The sequence below is a fragment of the Petromyzon marinus genome, chromosome 69 (genome assembly GCF_048934315.1).
Source record: "Petromyzon marinus isolate PM22_M1 ecotype Great Lakes invasive population chromosome 69, UKy_Petmar_22M1.pri1.0, whole genome shotgun sequence".
NCBI classification, from domain to species: Eukaryota; Metazoa; Chordata; class Hyperoartia; order Petromyzontiformes; family Petromyzontidae; genus Petromyzon; species Petromyzon marinus.
The window spans coordinates 6,825,771-6,843,699 of NC_133735.1; the positions used below are offsets into that span (position 1 = coordinate 6,825,771).

Here is a 17,929-nt window from a genome sequence, read left to right on the forward strand (position 1 = left end):
AGGGGCACCCTAGTGGCAGCTGTCTCTGAACGTCAATCTTTGCACGCAGAGATATCGCAAGCGATTCGTTTATTACTTCTGCAAATGAATTCCACAATCTGCGACGCAGCCTCCCACTCACGAAACGTGCAAGGTGCACATTTCACTTCATTGTCACCGTACGTAGTGCAAAGCGGAGGTGGTTGTGATGATAGTGGTGGTGGTGGGTGGTGATTGTGATGATAGTGGTGTTGATTGTGACGGTGGTTGTGATGATAGTGGTGTTGGTTGTGACGGTGGTTGTGATGATAGTGGTTGTCATGATGGTGGTGGTGGTGATTGTGATGATGGTGGTTGTGATGATAGTGGTGGCGATTGTGATGATGGTGGTTGTGATGATGGTGGTGGTGATTGTGATGATGGTGGTTATGATGATAGTGGTGGTGGCGTGTGTGATGGAGGTGATGGTGGTGGTTGTGATAATAGTGGAGTTGTGATTGTGATGATGGTTGTGATGATAGTGGTGGTGATTGTGATGATGGTGGTTGTGATGATAGTGGTGGTGGTGATTGTGATGGTGGTGGTTGTGATGATAGTGGTGGTGATTGTGATGATGGTGGTTGTGATGATGGTGGTGGTGATTGTGATGATGGTGGTTGTGATGATAGTGGTGGTTGTGATGATAGAGGTGGTGGTGATTGTGATGGTGGTTGTGATGATAGTGGTGGTGGTGATGATGATGGTGGTTGTGATGATAGTGGTGGTGGTGATTGTGATGGTGGTTGTGATGATAGTGGTGGTGGTTGTGATGATGGTGGTGGTTGTGATGATAGTGGTGGTGGTGATTGTGATGATGATGGTGGTTGTGATGATAGTGGTGGTGGTGATTGTGATGATGGTGGTTGTGATGATAGTGGTGGTGATTGTGATGATGGTGGTTGTGATGATAGTGGTGGTGGTGATTGTGATGGTGGTTGTGATGATAGTGGTGGTGGTTGTGACGGTGGTTGTGGTGAGTGGTTCTCATGATGGTGGTGTTTGTGATGGTTGTGATGGTGGTTGTGATGGTGGTGGTTGTGATGGTGGTTGTGATGATGGTGGTGGTTGTGGTGATAGTGGTGTTGGTTGTGATTGTGGTGGTTGTGATGATAGTGGTGTTGGTTGTGATGATGGTTGTGATGGTGGTTGTGATGGTGGTGGTTGTGATGATGGTGGTTGTGATGGTGGTGATGATGGTGGTGATGATGGTTGTGATGGTGGTTGTGATGATGGTGGTGGTTGTGGTGATAGTGGTGTTGGTTGTGGTTGTTGTGATGATAGTGGTGTTGGTTGTGATGATGGTTGTGATGGTGGTTGTGATGGTGGTGGTTGTCATGATGGTGGTGGTTGTGATGGTGATGATGGTGGTTGTGATGGTGGTGATGGTGGTGGTGATGATGGTGGTGATGGTGGTTGTGATGGTTGTGATGATGGTGGTGGTTGTGATGGCGGTGATGGTGGTTGTGATGATGGCGGTGATGGCGGTTGTGATGATGGTGGTTGATGATGGCGGTGGTTGTGAGGATGGTGGTGGTGATGGTTGTGAGGATGGTTGTGATGATGGTGGTGGTTGTGATGATGGTGGTGATGATGGTGGTGATGATGGTGGTGAAGATGGTGGTTGTGATGGTGGTTGTGATGATGGTGATGGTTGTGAGGATGGTTGTGATGATGGTGGTGGTTGATGGTGGTGGTTGTGATGGTTGTGAGGATGGTTGTGATGATGGTGGTGGTTGTGATGATGGTGGTGGTTGTGATGATGGTGGTGGTTGTGATGATGGTGGTGATGGTGGTTGTGATGATGGTGGTGATGGTGGTGGTTTTGATGATAGTGGTGATGGTGGTTGTGATGATGGTGGTGATTGTGATGATGGTGATTGTTGTGATTGTTGTGATGATGGTGGTGATTGTGATGGTGGTGATTGTGATGGTGGTGGTTGTGAGGATGGTGGTGGTGGTGATGGTTGTGATGATGGTGGTGGTGATTGTGGTGGTTTTGATGGTGGTGATGGTGGTTGTGGTGGTAGTGATGATGGTGAAGGTGGTTGTGATGGTGATTGTTGTGGTTGTGATGGTGGTGATGGTGGTGGTTGTGGTGGTTGAGGATGGTGGTGGTGATGGTGGTGGTTGTGGTGGCTGTGATGGTGATTGTTGTGATGGTGGTGATGGTGGTGGTTGTGATGGTGGTGGTTGTGATGATGGTGGTGATTGTGATGATGGTGATTGTTGTGATTGTGATGGTTGTGATGATGGTGGTGGTGATGGTGGTGGTTGTGATGATGGTGGTGATTGTGATGGTGGTGGTTGTGAGGATGGTGGTGGTCGTGATGGTTGTGATGATGGTGGTGGTGATTGTGGTGGTTTTGATGGTGGTGATGGTGGTTGTGGTGGTAGTGATGATGGTGGTGAAGGTGGTTGTGATGGTGATTGTTGTGGTTGTGATGGTGGTGGTTGTGGTGGTTGAGGATGGTGGTGGTGATGGTGGTGGTTGTGGTGGCTGTGATGGTGATTGTTGTGATGATGGTGGTGATGGTGGTGGTTGTGATGATGGTGGTGATGATGGTGGTTGTGATGATGGTGGTGATTGTGATGATGATGGTGGTGATTGTGATGATGGTGGTGGTTGTGATGATGGTGGTGGTTGTGAGGATGGTGGTGGTGATGGTGGTGATTGTGATGATTGTGATGATGGTGGTGATGGTGGTGGTTGTGATGGTGGTGATGGTGGTGGTGATGGTTGTGATGGTGGTTGTGATGGTGATTGTTGTGGTGATGGTTATGGTGGTTGTGGTGGTTGTGATGGTGATTGTTGTGGTGATGGTGGTGGTTGTGATGGTGATGATGGTTGTGATGGTGGTGGTTGTGATGATGGTGGTGGTTGTGATGATGATGGTGGTGATTGTGATGGTGGTGGTTGTGATGGTGATTGTTGTGGTGGTGATGGTGGTGGTTGTGATGATGATAGTGGTGATGGTTGTGATGGTGATTGTTGTGGTTGTGATGTTTGCTGTGTGTTTATCTCCTTTGGGACCGTACGTACCCAACCGCACGAATCGGAGGTGAGGGTGATGATGGTGGTGTAGTGTATAGTGTAGTGTATAGTGTAGTGTACAGTGTAGTGTATAGTAGTGTAGTGTATAGTAGTGTAGTGTATAGTAGTGTAGTGTATAGTAGTGTAGTAGTGTGTAATGTATAGTAGTGTAGTAGTGCACAGTGTGTTGTAGTGTGTAGTCGTAGTGTTGTAGTGTATAGTGTAGCAGTATATAGTATAGTGTGTATAATGTAGTGTATAGTAGTGTAGTGTATAGTAGTGTAGTAGTATGTAGTGTGTTGTAGTGTGTAGTGTATTGTGGTGTGTAGTATATAGTAGTGTAGTGTATAGTGTAGTAGTGTGTATAGTAGTGTAGTGTATAGTAGTATAGTATAGTAGTGTACAGTGTGTAGTGTGTTGTAGTGTGTAGTATAGTGTATAGTATAGCAGTGTAGTAGTAATGTGTAGTAGTGTGTAGTAGTGTATAGAGTAGTGTATAGTATATAGTAGTATAGTATAATGTAGTATAGTAGTGTACAGCAGTGTGTAGTAGTATAGTATAATGTAGTATAGTAGTGTACAGTACAGTGTAGTGTGTTGTAGTGTATAGAGTAGTGTATAGTATATAGTAGTATATTATAATGTAGTATAGTAGTGTACAGTACAGTGTAGTAGTGTATAGTGTGGTGTATAGTATATAGTAGTATATTATAATGTAGTATAGTAGTGTACAGTACAGTGTAGTGTGTTGTAGTGTATATAGTAGTATAGTATAATGTAGTATAGTAGTGTACAGTACAGTGTAGTGTGTTGTAGTGTATAGTGTAGTAGTGTGTAGTGTATAGTGTAGTGTATAGTCAAGTATAGTAGTGTACAGTAGTATAGTGTGTAGTATAGTGTATAGTATAGCAGTGTAGTAGTGTACAGTGTAGTGTGTTGTAGTGTTGTAGACAAGAGACATCACAACGAGCAGCAGTTTAAAGAAATTCGTTTTCAATCTTTCAGAATGTACAACACATTATTAATTCAGCGTCGGGCAAGTGAACGCGGTAAGTGAACATGATTGGGTAAGTGAACGTGGTAAGTGAACACGGGTAAGTGAACATGGGTCGGGTAAGTGAACACGGGTCGGGTAAGTGAACACGGGTAAGTGAACATGGTGAGTGAATATGGGTCGGGTAAGTGAACCGGGTAAGTGAACATGGTAAGTGAACATGGGTCGGGAAAGTGAACACGTTTTTTTGAACACTGGTAAGCAAGCATGTCAAGTGAACATGGGTCAGGTAAGTGAACACGGGTAAGTGAACACGGGTAAGTGAACACGGGTAAGTGAACACGGGTCGGGTAAGTGAACGTGGTAAGTGAACACGGGTAAGTGAACACGGGTAAGTGAACATGGTAAGTGAACATGGGTCGGGTAAGTGAACACGGGTACGCGAACATGGTAAGTGAATATGGGTCAGGTAAGTGAACACGGGTAATTGAACATGGGTCGGGTAAGTGAACCGGGTAAGTGAACATGGCAAGTGAACATGGGTCGGGTAAGTGAACGTGGTAAGTGAACATGATTGGGTAAGTGAACGTGGTAAGTGAACACGGGTAAGTGAACCGTGGGTCGGGTGAGTGAACACGGGTAAGTGAACATGGTAAGTGAACATGGGTCGGGTAAGTGAACATGGTAAGTGAACAGGGTAAGTGAACACGGGTAAGTGAACATGGGTCGGGTGAGTGAACGTGGTAAGTGAACATGGTAAGCAAGCATGGTAAGTGAACATGGGTCGGGTAAGTGAACACGGGTAAGTGAACACGGGTAAGTGAACACGGGTAAGTGAACATGGTAAGTGAACATGGGTCGGGTAAGTGAACGTGGTAAGTGAACATGATTGGGTAAGTGAACGTGGTAAGTGAACACGGGTAAGTGAACACGGGTAAGTGAACATGGTAAGTGAACATGGGTCGGGTAAGTGAACAGGGTAAGTGAACATAGTAAGTGAACATGGGTCGGGTAAGTGAACAGGGTAAGTGAACATAGTAAGTGAACATGGGTCGGGTAAGTGAACAGGGTAAGTGAACACGGGTAAGTGAACACGGGTAAGTGAACAGGGTAAGTGAACACGGGTAAGTGAACATGGGTCGGGTGAGTGAACGTGGTAAGTGAACATGGCAAGTGAACATGGGTCGGGTAAGTGAACATGATTGGGTAAGTGAACGTGGTAAGTGAACACGGGTAAGTGAACAGGTTAAGTGAACACGGGTAAGTGAACCGTGGGTCGGGTGAGTGAACATTGCACGTGAACACGTGTAAGTGAATACGGGCAAGTGAACATGGTAAGTGAACATGGTAAGTGAACATGGGTCGGGTAAGTCAACACGTTTTTTTGAACACTGGTAAGCAAGCATGGTAAGTGAACATGGGTCGGGTAAGTGAACCGGGTAAGTGAACACGGGTAAGTGAACATGGCAAGTGAACATGGGTCGGGTAAGTGAATATGGTAAGTGAACACGGATTGGGTAAGTGAACATGGCAAGTGAACATGGGTCGGGTAAGTGAACACGGGTAAGTGAACATTTGTGCGTGAACACGGGTAAGTGAACACCAGTAAGCGAACACGGGTAAGTGAACACTTGTGCATGAACGCTGCCGCTGCTGATGAGACATTGATGGTGGAAACCAGCCCAGAGTTCATGTTCACGATGAACAGGGGGTTCAAGCGACGCATGAACGCTGCTGATGAGACATTGATGGTGGAAACCAGCCCAGAGTTCATGCTGGCGATGAACCTGGGGTTCAAGCACCGGGTGAACTCTGCTGATGAGACATTGATGGTGGAAACCAGCCCAGAGTTCATGCCGGCGATGAAACCGATGGTTCAAGCACCGCATGAACGCTGCTGATGAGACATTGATGGTGGAAACCAGCCCAGAGTTCATGTTCGCGATGAATCGGGGGTTCAAGCGACGCATGAACTCTGCTGCTGATGAGACATTGATGGTGGAAACCAGCCCAGGGTTCATGCTGGGGATGAGCCGGGGGTTCAAGCACCGCATGAACTCTGTGGAGATCTTTAGCCACCAGACGAGTGATGATGGGCCAAGGTGAGTGAAGCACTCCCACCATCAACACCATCACCCTCACCATCAACGCCATCATCACCACCATCATCATCATCAACACCATCATAACCGCCATCAACGCCATCATCCTCACCATTACCGCCATCATCAACACCACCACTACCATCACCACCACCACCACCATCAACACCATCACCACCACCATCAATACCACCACCACCACCACCACCTCCATCACCACCACTCCCATCACAACCACCATCACCCCCACCTCCATCACCCCCACCACCACCACCACCACCACTCCCATCACCACCACCCCCACCACCACCACCTCCATCACCTCCATCACCACCACCACCACCACCACCCCCACCACCACCACCTCCATCACCTCCATCACCACCACCACCACCACCACCACCTCCATCACCTCCATCACCTCCATCACCACCACCACCACCACCACCCCCACCACCACCACCTCCATCACCTCCATCACCACCACCACCACCACCACCTCCCCCATCACTCATCACCGGTCAGCACCTCCGCCGATGCCGAGCGTCCAATCAGTGGCCGCTGGAGCGGCGTCGTGGCCCCTCCCCCTCCCCCCCCGCCTCGCCGTCCCAGAATGCCGAGCGGCGGGTAAGGGCACGTGGACGGCTGCGGTGGGGGGGCGGCACCACCACAACCACCACCAACACCACCAACACCACCACCACCACAACCACCACCAACACCACCACCACAACCAACACCAACACCAACACCACTACTACCACTACCACCAACACCGCCACCACCAACACCACCAACACCACCACCAACACCAACACCACCACCACCACAGCCACCACCACCACCACCAACACCAACACCACCACCACCACAGCCACCACTACCACCACCAACACCAACACCACCGCCACCGCCGCCACCACCACCAACACCGCCACCGCCACCACAGCCAACACCACCACCACAGCCAACACCACCACCACAGCCAACACCACCACAGCCACCAACACCACCACAGCCGCCACCGCCACCACCGCCACCGCCACCACCACCACCATCATCACCACCATCATCACCATCGTCGTCGTCGCCGCCGCTACCGCCGCCGTCTTCGCCGCAGGCCAGCCGGAGTCGCCGCAAGCGGCCCCGCAGGGCGTCCACCTCCTGGTGCAGGGCGGTGGCGGTGCGCAGGGCGGCGGTGGTGGCGGTGGTGGTGGCGGTGGGAGGCCACTGCAGACACCGCAGGTAGCGGCGGGGCCACAGGCGCGGGCCGAGGGCCGGGGACGAGCGGCAGAGGGAAGAGGCCGACTCCAGCAACGTAGGGGGGGCACGGTGAGGGGGGCGGTGAGGGAGGCGGTGAGGGTGAGGGTGAGGAGTGGGTGGGAACGTGGTGGTGGTGGTGGTGATGGTGGTGGGGGTGGTGGTGGTGGTGGGTGGCTGTGAGTAGGAAGGGAGGGGGGAGGAGGGTTAGAGTGTCTGTGTGTGTGTGTGTGTCTGTGTGTGTGTGTGTGTCTGTGTCTGTGTCTCTGTGTGTGTCTGTGTGTGTGTGTGTGTCTGGTGTCTGTGTGTGTGTGTCTGTGTGTGTCTGTGTGTGTATCTGTGTGTGTCTGTGTGTGTCTGTGTGTGTGTGTGTGTCTGTGTGTGTGTCTGGTGTGTCTGTGTGTGTCTGTGTGTGTGTGTGTCTATGTGTGTCTGTGTGTGTCTGTGTGTCTGTGTGTGTGTGTGTCTGTGTGGGGAGTGATAGTGTAGCGGTTAGCGCTACGCTGCGCTATGAACCTGGCGACCCGGGTTCGATTCCCGCTCACGGCCAACACCGGTGACGATTATCTGAACCGGTCCAGGGCCTCCCCTAGGTCGACTCAGCCTCAAATGAGTACCTGGTGCGGTGTGTAAACATTGCCACTGGGGAGACAAAGGCGGTCGGGCGTGGTGCTGGCCACCCGCCCCCTCGTGTACCGTTCTGGCCTTCATAGGTGCTCGCTAACAGCACTTGCCCCTACAGTCTGTTAAGGCTATATGGGGGATCTTTGTCTTTGTGTGTCTGTGTGTCTGTGTGTGTGTCTGTGTGTGTCTGTGTGTGTGTGTGTCTGTGTGTGTGTGTCTGTGTGTGTGTGTCTGTGTGTGTCTGTGTGTGTGTCTGTGTCGCCAGTGTGCTTATGACCGGCTCCGGTTTAACAGCAGAGGTCTCACTCCGAATCAGTCGAGCGGCAATATCTTTTCATCGGTTGCGTAACGCTGTGTGGAAGCTACCTGGTCTGTCGCTCCGCACCAAGCTTCAGGTCTTCTCGGCCACGGTCATTCCCTCCCTTCTCTACGCTTGCGAAACGTGGACCCCCCTAATGGAACATCTTCGCCGGTTAGAAACATTTAGGCTGGCCTGCCTACGATCCATCCTGGGTTTAACCAGGCTGGATTGTGTGAGCTCACAAATCCTCTAAAGATCTGGGCAAGGTCCCATCGGTGAGCTCCTCCGGCGGGCAAGGCTGCGTTGGCTGGGTCATGTAGCCCGCATGCCCAGCCACCGCATGCCAAAACAGCTATTGTTCGGCTGGATCGAGGGGGCTAAACGGGCGCGGCACGGGCTAGAGAAGAGATGGAGTGATGTGGTACAGGAGGACGTGGAGCTGAGTGGACTTGCCAATGGCTGGTACCAACGGTGTCAAGATCGGCCTCTGTGGAGGAGGCTCGTGAAGGACGCTACTGGGCAGTTGGAGGCAGTCGCCCTCCAACAACAACGGAGGGCGGAGGAGCGACGCTCACAACAACGAGCGGAGCGCCGGGTGGCTAAGGCACAGCAGGCTGGCACAGTAGGGGTGCACATGGCCTGGCACAAGCGTCGTGGTGACGTCACCGCCACTTAGTGGCGAATGGCGGTTGTTGTTGTGTCTGTGTGTGTGACTGTGTGTGTGTGTCTGTGACTGTATGTCTGTGTAGCGGTTAGCGCTACGCTGCGCTATGAACCTGGCGACCCGGGTTCGATTCCCGCTCACGGCCAACACCAGTGACGATTATCTGAACCAGTCCCGGGCCTCCCCTAGGTCGACTCAGCCTCAAATGAGTACCTGGTGCGGTGTGTAAACATTGCCACTAGGGAGACAAAGACGGTCGGGCGTGGTGCTGGCCACCCACCCCCTCGTGTACCGATCCGGCCTTCATAGGTGCTCGCTAACAGCACTTGCCCCTACTGTCTGTTAAGGCTATATGGGGGATCTTTATCTTTGTCTGTGTGTGTGTGTGACCGTGTGTGACTGTGTGTCTGTGTGTGTGACTGTGTGTGTGATTGTGTGTGTGTGTGTGACTGTGTGTGTGTGACTGTGTGTGTGTGACTGTGTGTGTGTATGTGTGTGTGTGACTGTGTGTCTGTCTGTGTGTGTGTCTGTGTGTGTGTCTGTGTCTATGTAGACTCACTGTGTGTCGCCGGTAGAGTGGGTTGTAAAAGTGGGAGCGGATCGTCTCCGGGTGGAACTGGAGCTCCCAGTCCCACGCATGGGGAATGCAGGAGTCACGAACTCCGTCTGAGCGAATGTATCGCTCTGCTGAGACATCCTGCACACACAGACACACACACATGTACACACGTACGTGTACACACACACGTACACACACACACGTATACACACACACACGTACACACACACACGTACGCACACACACGTACGCACACACACGTACGCGCACACACACGTACGCACACACACATGTACACACAGGTGCACACACACACGTACACACAAACGTACACACGCACACACACACGTACACACACGTACACACACGCGCACGTACACACACGTACGTCTACACACACACGTACACGTACATGTACACACACGTACACACACACGTACACACACACGTACACACACACGTACACACATGTGCACACATGTACACACACATGTACACACACACACACGTAGACACACACACGTACACACGCACACACACACGTACACACACACGTACACACACACACGTACGCACACACGTACACACAAACGTACACACGCACACAAGCACGTACTCACACACACGTATACACACACACACACGTACACACAAACGTACACACGCACACACACACGTACATGTACACACACGTACACACACACATACACACGTACACACACATGTGCACACATGTACACACACATGTACACACACACGTACACACACACGTACACACACATGTGCACACACACGCACACGTAGACACACACGTACACACACACGTACGCACACACACACGTACACACACACGTACACACACACACACAAACGTACACACGCACACACACAAGTACACACACACGTACACACACACACGTACACACACGCGCACGCACACATGCACACGTACGTGTACACACACACGTAGACGTACATGTACACACACGTACACACACACACACATGTACACACACACACGTACACACAAACGTACACACACACGTACACACACACACGTATACACACGCACACGTACGTGTACACACACATGTACACGTACACACACACGTACACACACATACACACACACGTACACACACATGTGCACACATGTACACACACATGTACACGCACACGTAGACACACACGTACACACACACGCACACACACGTACACACACGTACACACACACGCACACGTAGACACACACGTAGACACACACGTACACACACACGCACACACACGTACACACACGTACACACACGCACGTACGCACACACACACGTACACACACACACGTACACACACACGTACACACACGTACTAACACACGCACGCACACACACACACGTACACACACGCGCACACGTACGTGTACACACACACGTACACACACACGTACACACACACGTACATGTACACACACGTACACACACACGTACACACACATGTGCACACATGTACACACACATGTACGTACACACACGCACACACACGTACACACACACGTACACATGTGCACACATGTACACACACATGCGCACACACGTACACACACACATGTACGTACACACACGCACACACATGTACACACACACACACATACGTACACACACACACATACATGCAAAGCTAAAGCTCCCCCGTATAGCCTCAACAGACTGTTGTGGCAGGTGCTGTTAGGGTAGGTGAGTGAGTGGCTGAGTTGGTGAGTGAGTGGGTGAGTGGGTGGGTGAGTAGTTGGGTGAGTTGGTGAGTGAGTGGGTGGCTGAGGGGTGAGTGAGTGGGTGGGTGGGTGGGTTGGTGAGTGAGTGGGTGGGTGGGTGGGGTTGGTGAGTGGGTGGATGAGTGGTTGGGTGAGTTGGTGAGTGAGTGGGTGGCTGAGGGGTGAGTGAGTGGGTGGGTGAGTGAGTGGGTGGGTGGGTTGGTGAGTGGGTGGGTGGGTGGGGTTGGTGAGTGGGTGGATGAGTGGTTGGGTGAGTTGGTGAGTGAGTGGGTGGCTGAGGGGTGAGTGAGTGGGTGGGTTGGTGAGTGAGTGGGTGGGTGGGTTGGTGAGTGGGTGGGTGAGTGGTTGGGTGAGTGGGTGAGTGAGTGGGTGGCTGAGTTGGGTTCACGATGGCCGTGACTCTTTGCCGGTGAGTAGGTGGGTGAGTGGTTGGGTGAATGGGTGAGTGGTTGGGTGGGTGAGTGAGTGGTTGGGTGAATGAGTGAGCGGTTGGGTGGGTGGGTTGGTGAGTGGGTGGGTGAGTGGGTGAGTGGTTGGGTGGGTGGGTTGGTGAGTGGGTGGGTGAGTGGGTGAATGGTTGGGTGGGTGGGTTGGTGAGTGGGTGGGTGGGTGAGTGGGTGAGTGGTTGGGTGGGTTGGTGAGTGGTTGGGTGGGTGGGTGAGTGGTTGGGTGGGTGGGTGGGTGAGTGGGTGGGTGAGTGAGTGGTTGGGTGGGTGGGTGAGTGGGTGAGTGAGTGGGTGAGTGAGTGAGTGAGTGAGTGGGTGGGTGGGTGAGTGAGTGAGTGGGTGAGTGAGTGAGTGAGTGGGTGGGTGGGTGAGTGAGTGGGTGAGTGAGTGGGTGGGTGAGTGAGTGGGTGAGTGAGTGAGTGGGTGGGTGGGTGAGTGGGTAAGTGGGTGGGTGAGTGGGTGAGTGAGTGAGTGGGTGGGTGAGTGGGTAAGTGGGTGGGTGAGTGGGTGGGTGAGTGAGTGAGCGTGCGGGTGAGCGGTGGCCACGATCTCCGGGAGTGCGATCCGACCCCCCCACCACCAGCCCCCCCCCCCCCACCACCAGCCCCCCCCCCCACCAGCCCCCCCACCCCTCCACCCACCCCCACCCACCAGGTGGTCGGTGTGGCGGTGGAAGTCTCCGTTGAAGAGGAAGGTGGAGAAGAGGGGCAGGTGGACCGTGTCGGACAGAACGCAGAGCAGCGTGTCAGAGAACTGGAGCGCACACGGAGACACGTGGCTCAGCTGCCACACGCAGTCCAGGAACAGCTGGAAGACGGGGGCCTGCGGGACGCAGACACGGTGGGAGAGAGAGACACGGTGGGAGAGAGAGAGACACGGTGGGAGAGAGAGAGAGACACGGTGGGAGAGAGAGAGACACGGTGAGAGAGAGAGAGACACGGTGAGAGAGAGACACGGTGAGAGAGAGAGAGACACGGGGAGAGACACGGTGAGAGAGAGAGACACGGTGAGAGAGAGAGACACGGTGAGAGAGAGAGAGACACGGGGAGAGAGACACGGAGAGAGAGAGACACGGGGAGAGATACACGGGGAGAGAGACATGGGGAGAAAGACACGGTGAGAGAGAGACACGGGGAGAGAGACACGGGGAGAGAGACACGGGGAGAGAGAGACACGGGGAGAGAGAGAGAGATACAGGGAGAGATACACGGGGAGAGAGACACGGTGAGAGAGAGACACGGGGAGAGAGACACGGTGGGAGAGAGAGAGAGACACGGTGAGCGCACACGGAGACACGTGGCTCAGCTGCCACACGCAGTCCAGGAACAGCTGGAAGACGGGGGCCTGCGGGACGCAGACACGGTGGGAGAGAGAGACACGGTGGGAGAGAGAGAGACACGGTGGGAGAGAGAGAGAGACACGGTGGGAGAGAGAGAGACACGGTGAGAGAGAGAGAGACACGGTGAGAGAGAGACACGGTGAGAGAGAGAGAGACACGGGGAGAGACACGGTGAGAGAGAGAGACACGGTGAGAGAGAGAGACACGGTGAGAGAGAGAGAGACACGGGGAGAGAGACACGGAGAGAGAGAGACACGGGGAGAGATACACGGGGAGAGAGACATGGGGAGAAAGACACGGTGAGAGAGAGACACGGGGAGAGAGACACGGGGAGAGAGACACGGGGAGAGAGAGACACGGGGAGAGAGAGAGAGATACAGGGAGAGATACACGGGGAGAGAGACACGGTGAGAGAGAGACACGGGGAGAGAGACACGGTGGGAGAGAGAGAGAGACACGGTGAGCGCACACGGAGACACGTGGCTCAGCTGCCACACGCAGTCCAGGAACAGCTGGAAGACGGGGGCCTGCGGGACGCAGACACGGTGGGAGAGAGAGACACGGTGGGAGAGAGAGAGACACGGTGGGAGAGAGAGAGAGACACGGTGGGAGAGAGAGAGACACGGTGAGAGAGAGAGAGACACGGTGAGAGAGAGACACGGTGAGAGAGAGAGAGACACGGGGAGAGACACGGTGAGAGAGAGAGACACGGTGAGAGAGAGAGACACGGTGAGAGAGAGAGAGACACGGGGAGAGAGACACGGAGAGAGAGAGACACGGGGAGAGATACACGGGGAGAGAGACATGGGGAGAAAGACACGGTGAGAGAGAGACACGGGGAGAGAGAGAGAGATACAGGGAGAGATACACGGGGAGAGAGACACGGTGAGAGAGAGACACGGGGAGAGAGAGAGAGATACAGGGAGAGATACACGGGGAGAGAGACACGGTGAGAGAGAGACACGGGGAGAGAGACACGGTGGGAGAGAGAGAGAGACACGGTGAGCGCACACGGAGACACGTGGCTCAGCTGCCACACGCAGTCCAGGAACAGCTGGAAGACGGGGGCCTGCGGGACGCAGACACGGTGGGAGAGAGAGACACGGTGGGAGAGAGAGAGACACGGTGGGAGAGAGAGAGAGACACGGTGGGAGAGAGAGAGACACGGTGAGAGAGAGAGAGACACGGTGAGAGAGAGACACGGTGAGAGAGAGAGAGACACGGGGAGAGACACGGTGAGAGAGAGAGACACGGTGAGAGAGAGAGACACGGTGAGAGAGAGAGAGACACGGGGAGAGAGACACGGAGAGAGAGAGACACGGGGAGAGATACACGGGGAGAGAGACATGGGGAGAAAGACACGGTGAGAGAGAGACACGGGGAGAGAGACACGGGGAGAGAGACACGGGGAGAGAGAGACACGGGGAGAGAGAGAGAGATACAGGGAGAGATACACGGGGAGAGAGACACGGTGAGAGAGAGACACGGGGAGAGAGACACGGTGGGAGAGAGAGAGAGACACGGTGAGCGCACACGGAGACACGTGGCTCAGCTGCCACACGCAGTCCAGGAACAGCTGGAAGACGGGGGCCTGCGGGACGCAGACACGGTGGGAGAGAGAGACACGGTGAGAGAGACACGGTGGGAGAGAGACAGAGACACGGGGAGAGACACGGTGAGAGAGAGAGAGACACGGTGGGAGAGAGAGAGACACGGGGAGAGAGACACGGTGAGAGAGAGAGAGAGACACGGTGAGAGAGAGAGAGACACGGGGAGAGAGACACGGTGAGAGAGAGAGAGACACGGGGAGAGAGACACGGGGAGAGAGACACGGGGAGAGAGAGACACGGGGAGAGAGAGACACGGGGAGAGGGAGAGAGATACGGTGAGAGAGACACGGGGAGAGAGAGACACGGTGGGAGAGACACGGGGAGAGAGACACGGGGAGAGAGAGACACGGTGAGAGAGAGAGAGACACGGGAAGAGAGAGATACGGGGAGAGAGACACGGGGAGAGAGACACGGGGAGAGAGACACGGGGAGAGAGACACGGTGACAGAGAGAGAGACACGGGGAGAGAGAGAGAGATACGGGGAGAGAGACACGGGGAGAGAGACACGGGGAGAGAGACACGGGGAGAGAGACACGGGGAGAGAGACACGGTGACAGAGAGAGAGACACGGGGAGAGAGAGAGAGATACGGGGAGAGAGACACGGGGAGAGAGACACGGGGAGAGAGACACGGGGAGAGAGACACGGGGAGAGAGAGAGAGACACGGGAAGAGAGAGATACGGGGAGAGAGACACGGGGAGAGAGACACGGGGAGAGAGACACGGGGAGAGAGACACGGTGACAGAGAGAGAGACACGGGGAGAGAGAGAGATACGGGGAGAGAGACACGGGGAGAGAGACACGGGGAGAGAGACACGGGGAGAGAGACACGGTGACAGAGAGAGAGACACGGGGAGAGAGAGAGAGATACGGGGAGAGAGACACGGGGAGAGAGACACGGGGAGAGAGAGAGAGATATGGTGAGAGAGATACAGGAAGAGAGAGACACGGTGGGAGAGAGAGAGACACGGGGAGCGAGACACGGGGGGAGAGACACGGGGAGAGAGAGAGAGACACGGGGAGAGAGACACGGGGAGAGAGAGAGAGACACGGGGAGAGAGACACGGGGAGAGAGACACGGGGAGAGAGAGAGAGACACGGGGAGAGAGACACGGGGAGAGAGAGAGACACGGTGGGAGAGAGAGAGAGACACGGGGAGAGAGACACGGGGAGAGAGAGAGAGACACGGGGAGAGAGACACGGTGAGAGAGAGAGACACGGGGAGAGAGAGACACGGTGAGAGAGAGAGACACGGGGAGAGAGACACGGTGGAAGAGAGAGAGACACGGGGAGAGAGAGAGAGACACGGTGGGAGAGAGACACGGTGAGAGAGAGAGACACGGGGAGAGAGAGAGAGATACGGGGAGAGAGACACGGGGAGAAAGACACGGGGAGAGAGAGAGACACGGGGAGAGAGACACGGGGAGAGAGACACGGGGAGAGAGAGAGAGATATGGTGAGAGAGATACAGGAAGAGAGAGACACGGTGGGAGAGAGAGAGACACGGGGAGAGAGACACGGGGGGAGAGACACGGGGAGAGAGAGAGAGACACGGGGAGAGAGACACGGGGAGAGAGAGAGAGACACGGGGAGAGAGACACGGGGAGAGAGACACGGGGAGAGAGAGAGAGACACGGGGAGAGAGACACGGGGAGAGAGAGAGACACGGTGGGAGAGAGAGAGAGACACGGGGAGAGAGACACGGGGAGAGAGAGAGAGACACGGGGAGAGAGACACGGTGAGAGAGAGAGACACGGGGAGAGAGAGACACGGTGAGAGAGAGAGACACGGGGAGAGAGACACGGTGGAAGAGAGAGAGACACGGGGAGAGAGAGAGAGACACGGTGGGAGAGAGACACGGTGAGAGAGAGAGACACGGGGAGAGAGAGAGAGATACGGGGAGAGAGACACGGGGAGAAAGACACGGGGAGAGAGAGAGACACGGGGAGAGAGAGAGACACGGGGAGAGAGACACGGGGAGAGAGACACGGGGAGAGAGACACGGGGAGAGAGACACGGGGAGAGAGAGAGAGACACGGGGAGAGAGAGAGAGACACGGGGAGAGAGAGAGAGACACGGGGAGAGAGAGAGAGATACGGTGAGAGAGACACGGGGAGAGAGAGACACGGTGGGAGGGAGAGAGACACGGGGAGAGAGAGAGATACGGGGAGAGAGACACGGGGAGAGAGACACGGGGAGAGAGACAGAGACACGGTGGGAGAGACACGGGGAGAGAGAGAGAGACACGGGGAGAGAGAGAGATACAGTGAGAGAGACACGGGGAGAGAGAGAGAGACACGGGGAGAGAGAGACACAGGGAGAGAGAGAGAGACACGGGGAGAGAGACACGGGGGGAGAGAGAGACACGGGGAGAGAGACACGGGGAGAGAGACACGGGGAGAGAGAGAGAGACACGGGGAGAGAGACACGGGGAGAGAGAGAGACACGGTGGGAGAGAGAGAGAGACACGGGGAGAGAGACACGGGGAGAGAGAGAGAGACACGGGGAGAGAGACACGGTGAGAGAGAGAGACACGGGGAGAGAGAGACACGGTGAGAGAGAGAGACACGGGGAGAGAGACACGGTGGAAGAGAGAGAGACACGGGGAGAGAGAGAGAGACACGGTGGGAGAGAGACACGGTGAGAGAGAGAGACACGGGGAGAGAGAGAGAGATACGGGGAGAGAGACACGGGGAGAAAGACACGGGGAGAGAGAGAGACACGGGGAGAGAGACACGGGGAGAGAGAGAGACACGGGGAGAGAGACACGGGGAGAGAGAGAGAGACACGGGGAGAGAGACACGGGGAGAGAGAGAGACACGGGGAGAGAGAGAGAGACACGGGGAGAGAGAGAGAGACACGGGGAGAGAGAGAGAGATACGGTGAGAGAGACACGGGGAGAGAGAGACACGGTGGGAGGGAGAGAGACACGGGGAGAGAGAGAGATACGGGGAGAGAGACACGGGGAGAGAGACACGGGGAGAGAGACAGAGACACGGTGGGAGAGACACGGGGAGAGAGAGAGAGACACGGGGAGAGAGAGAGATACAGTGAGAGAGACACGGGGAGAGAGAGAGAGACACGGGGAGAGAGAGACACGGGGAGAGAGAGAGAGACACGGGGAGAGAGACACGGGGGGAGAGAGAGACACGGGGAGAGACAGGGGGAGATAGACACGGGGAGAGAGACACGGGGAGAGAGACACGGGGAGA

General features: G+C 54.7%; 1 protein-coding gene across 2 annotated transcripts in view; it reads right to left on the bottom strand.

The window, feature by feature from the left end:
• Positions 1 to 6,611: 6,611 nt before the first annotated feature.
• LOC142906697 (uncharacterized) overlaps positions 6,612 to 17,929 on the bottom strand; it is a 22,332-nt gene continuing 11,014 nt past the window's right edge. Inside the window, exons 7-9 of one of the 2 annotated variants that reach the window (XM_076055041.1) lie at positions 12,419 to 12,589; positions 9,554 to 9,691; positions 6,612 to 7,582 (exon numbers count right to left, since the gene is read on the bottom strand). In XM_076055041.1, coding sequence (XP_075911156.1) covers positions 6,653 to 7,582; positions 9,554 to 9,691; positions 12,419 to 12,589 — 1,239 coding nt within the window. In that variant the 3' untranslated portion in view covers positions 6,612 to 6,652. Of the gene's footprint in view, positions 7,583 to 9,553; positions 9,692 to 12,418; positions 12,590 to 12,612; positions 14,698 to 17,929 lie in introns of those variants that run through there. The other variant, XM_076055042.1, reaches the window with a different exon arrangement.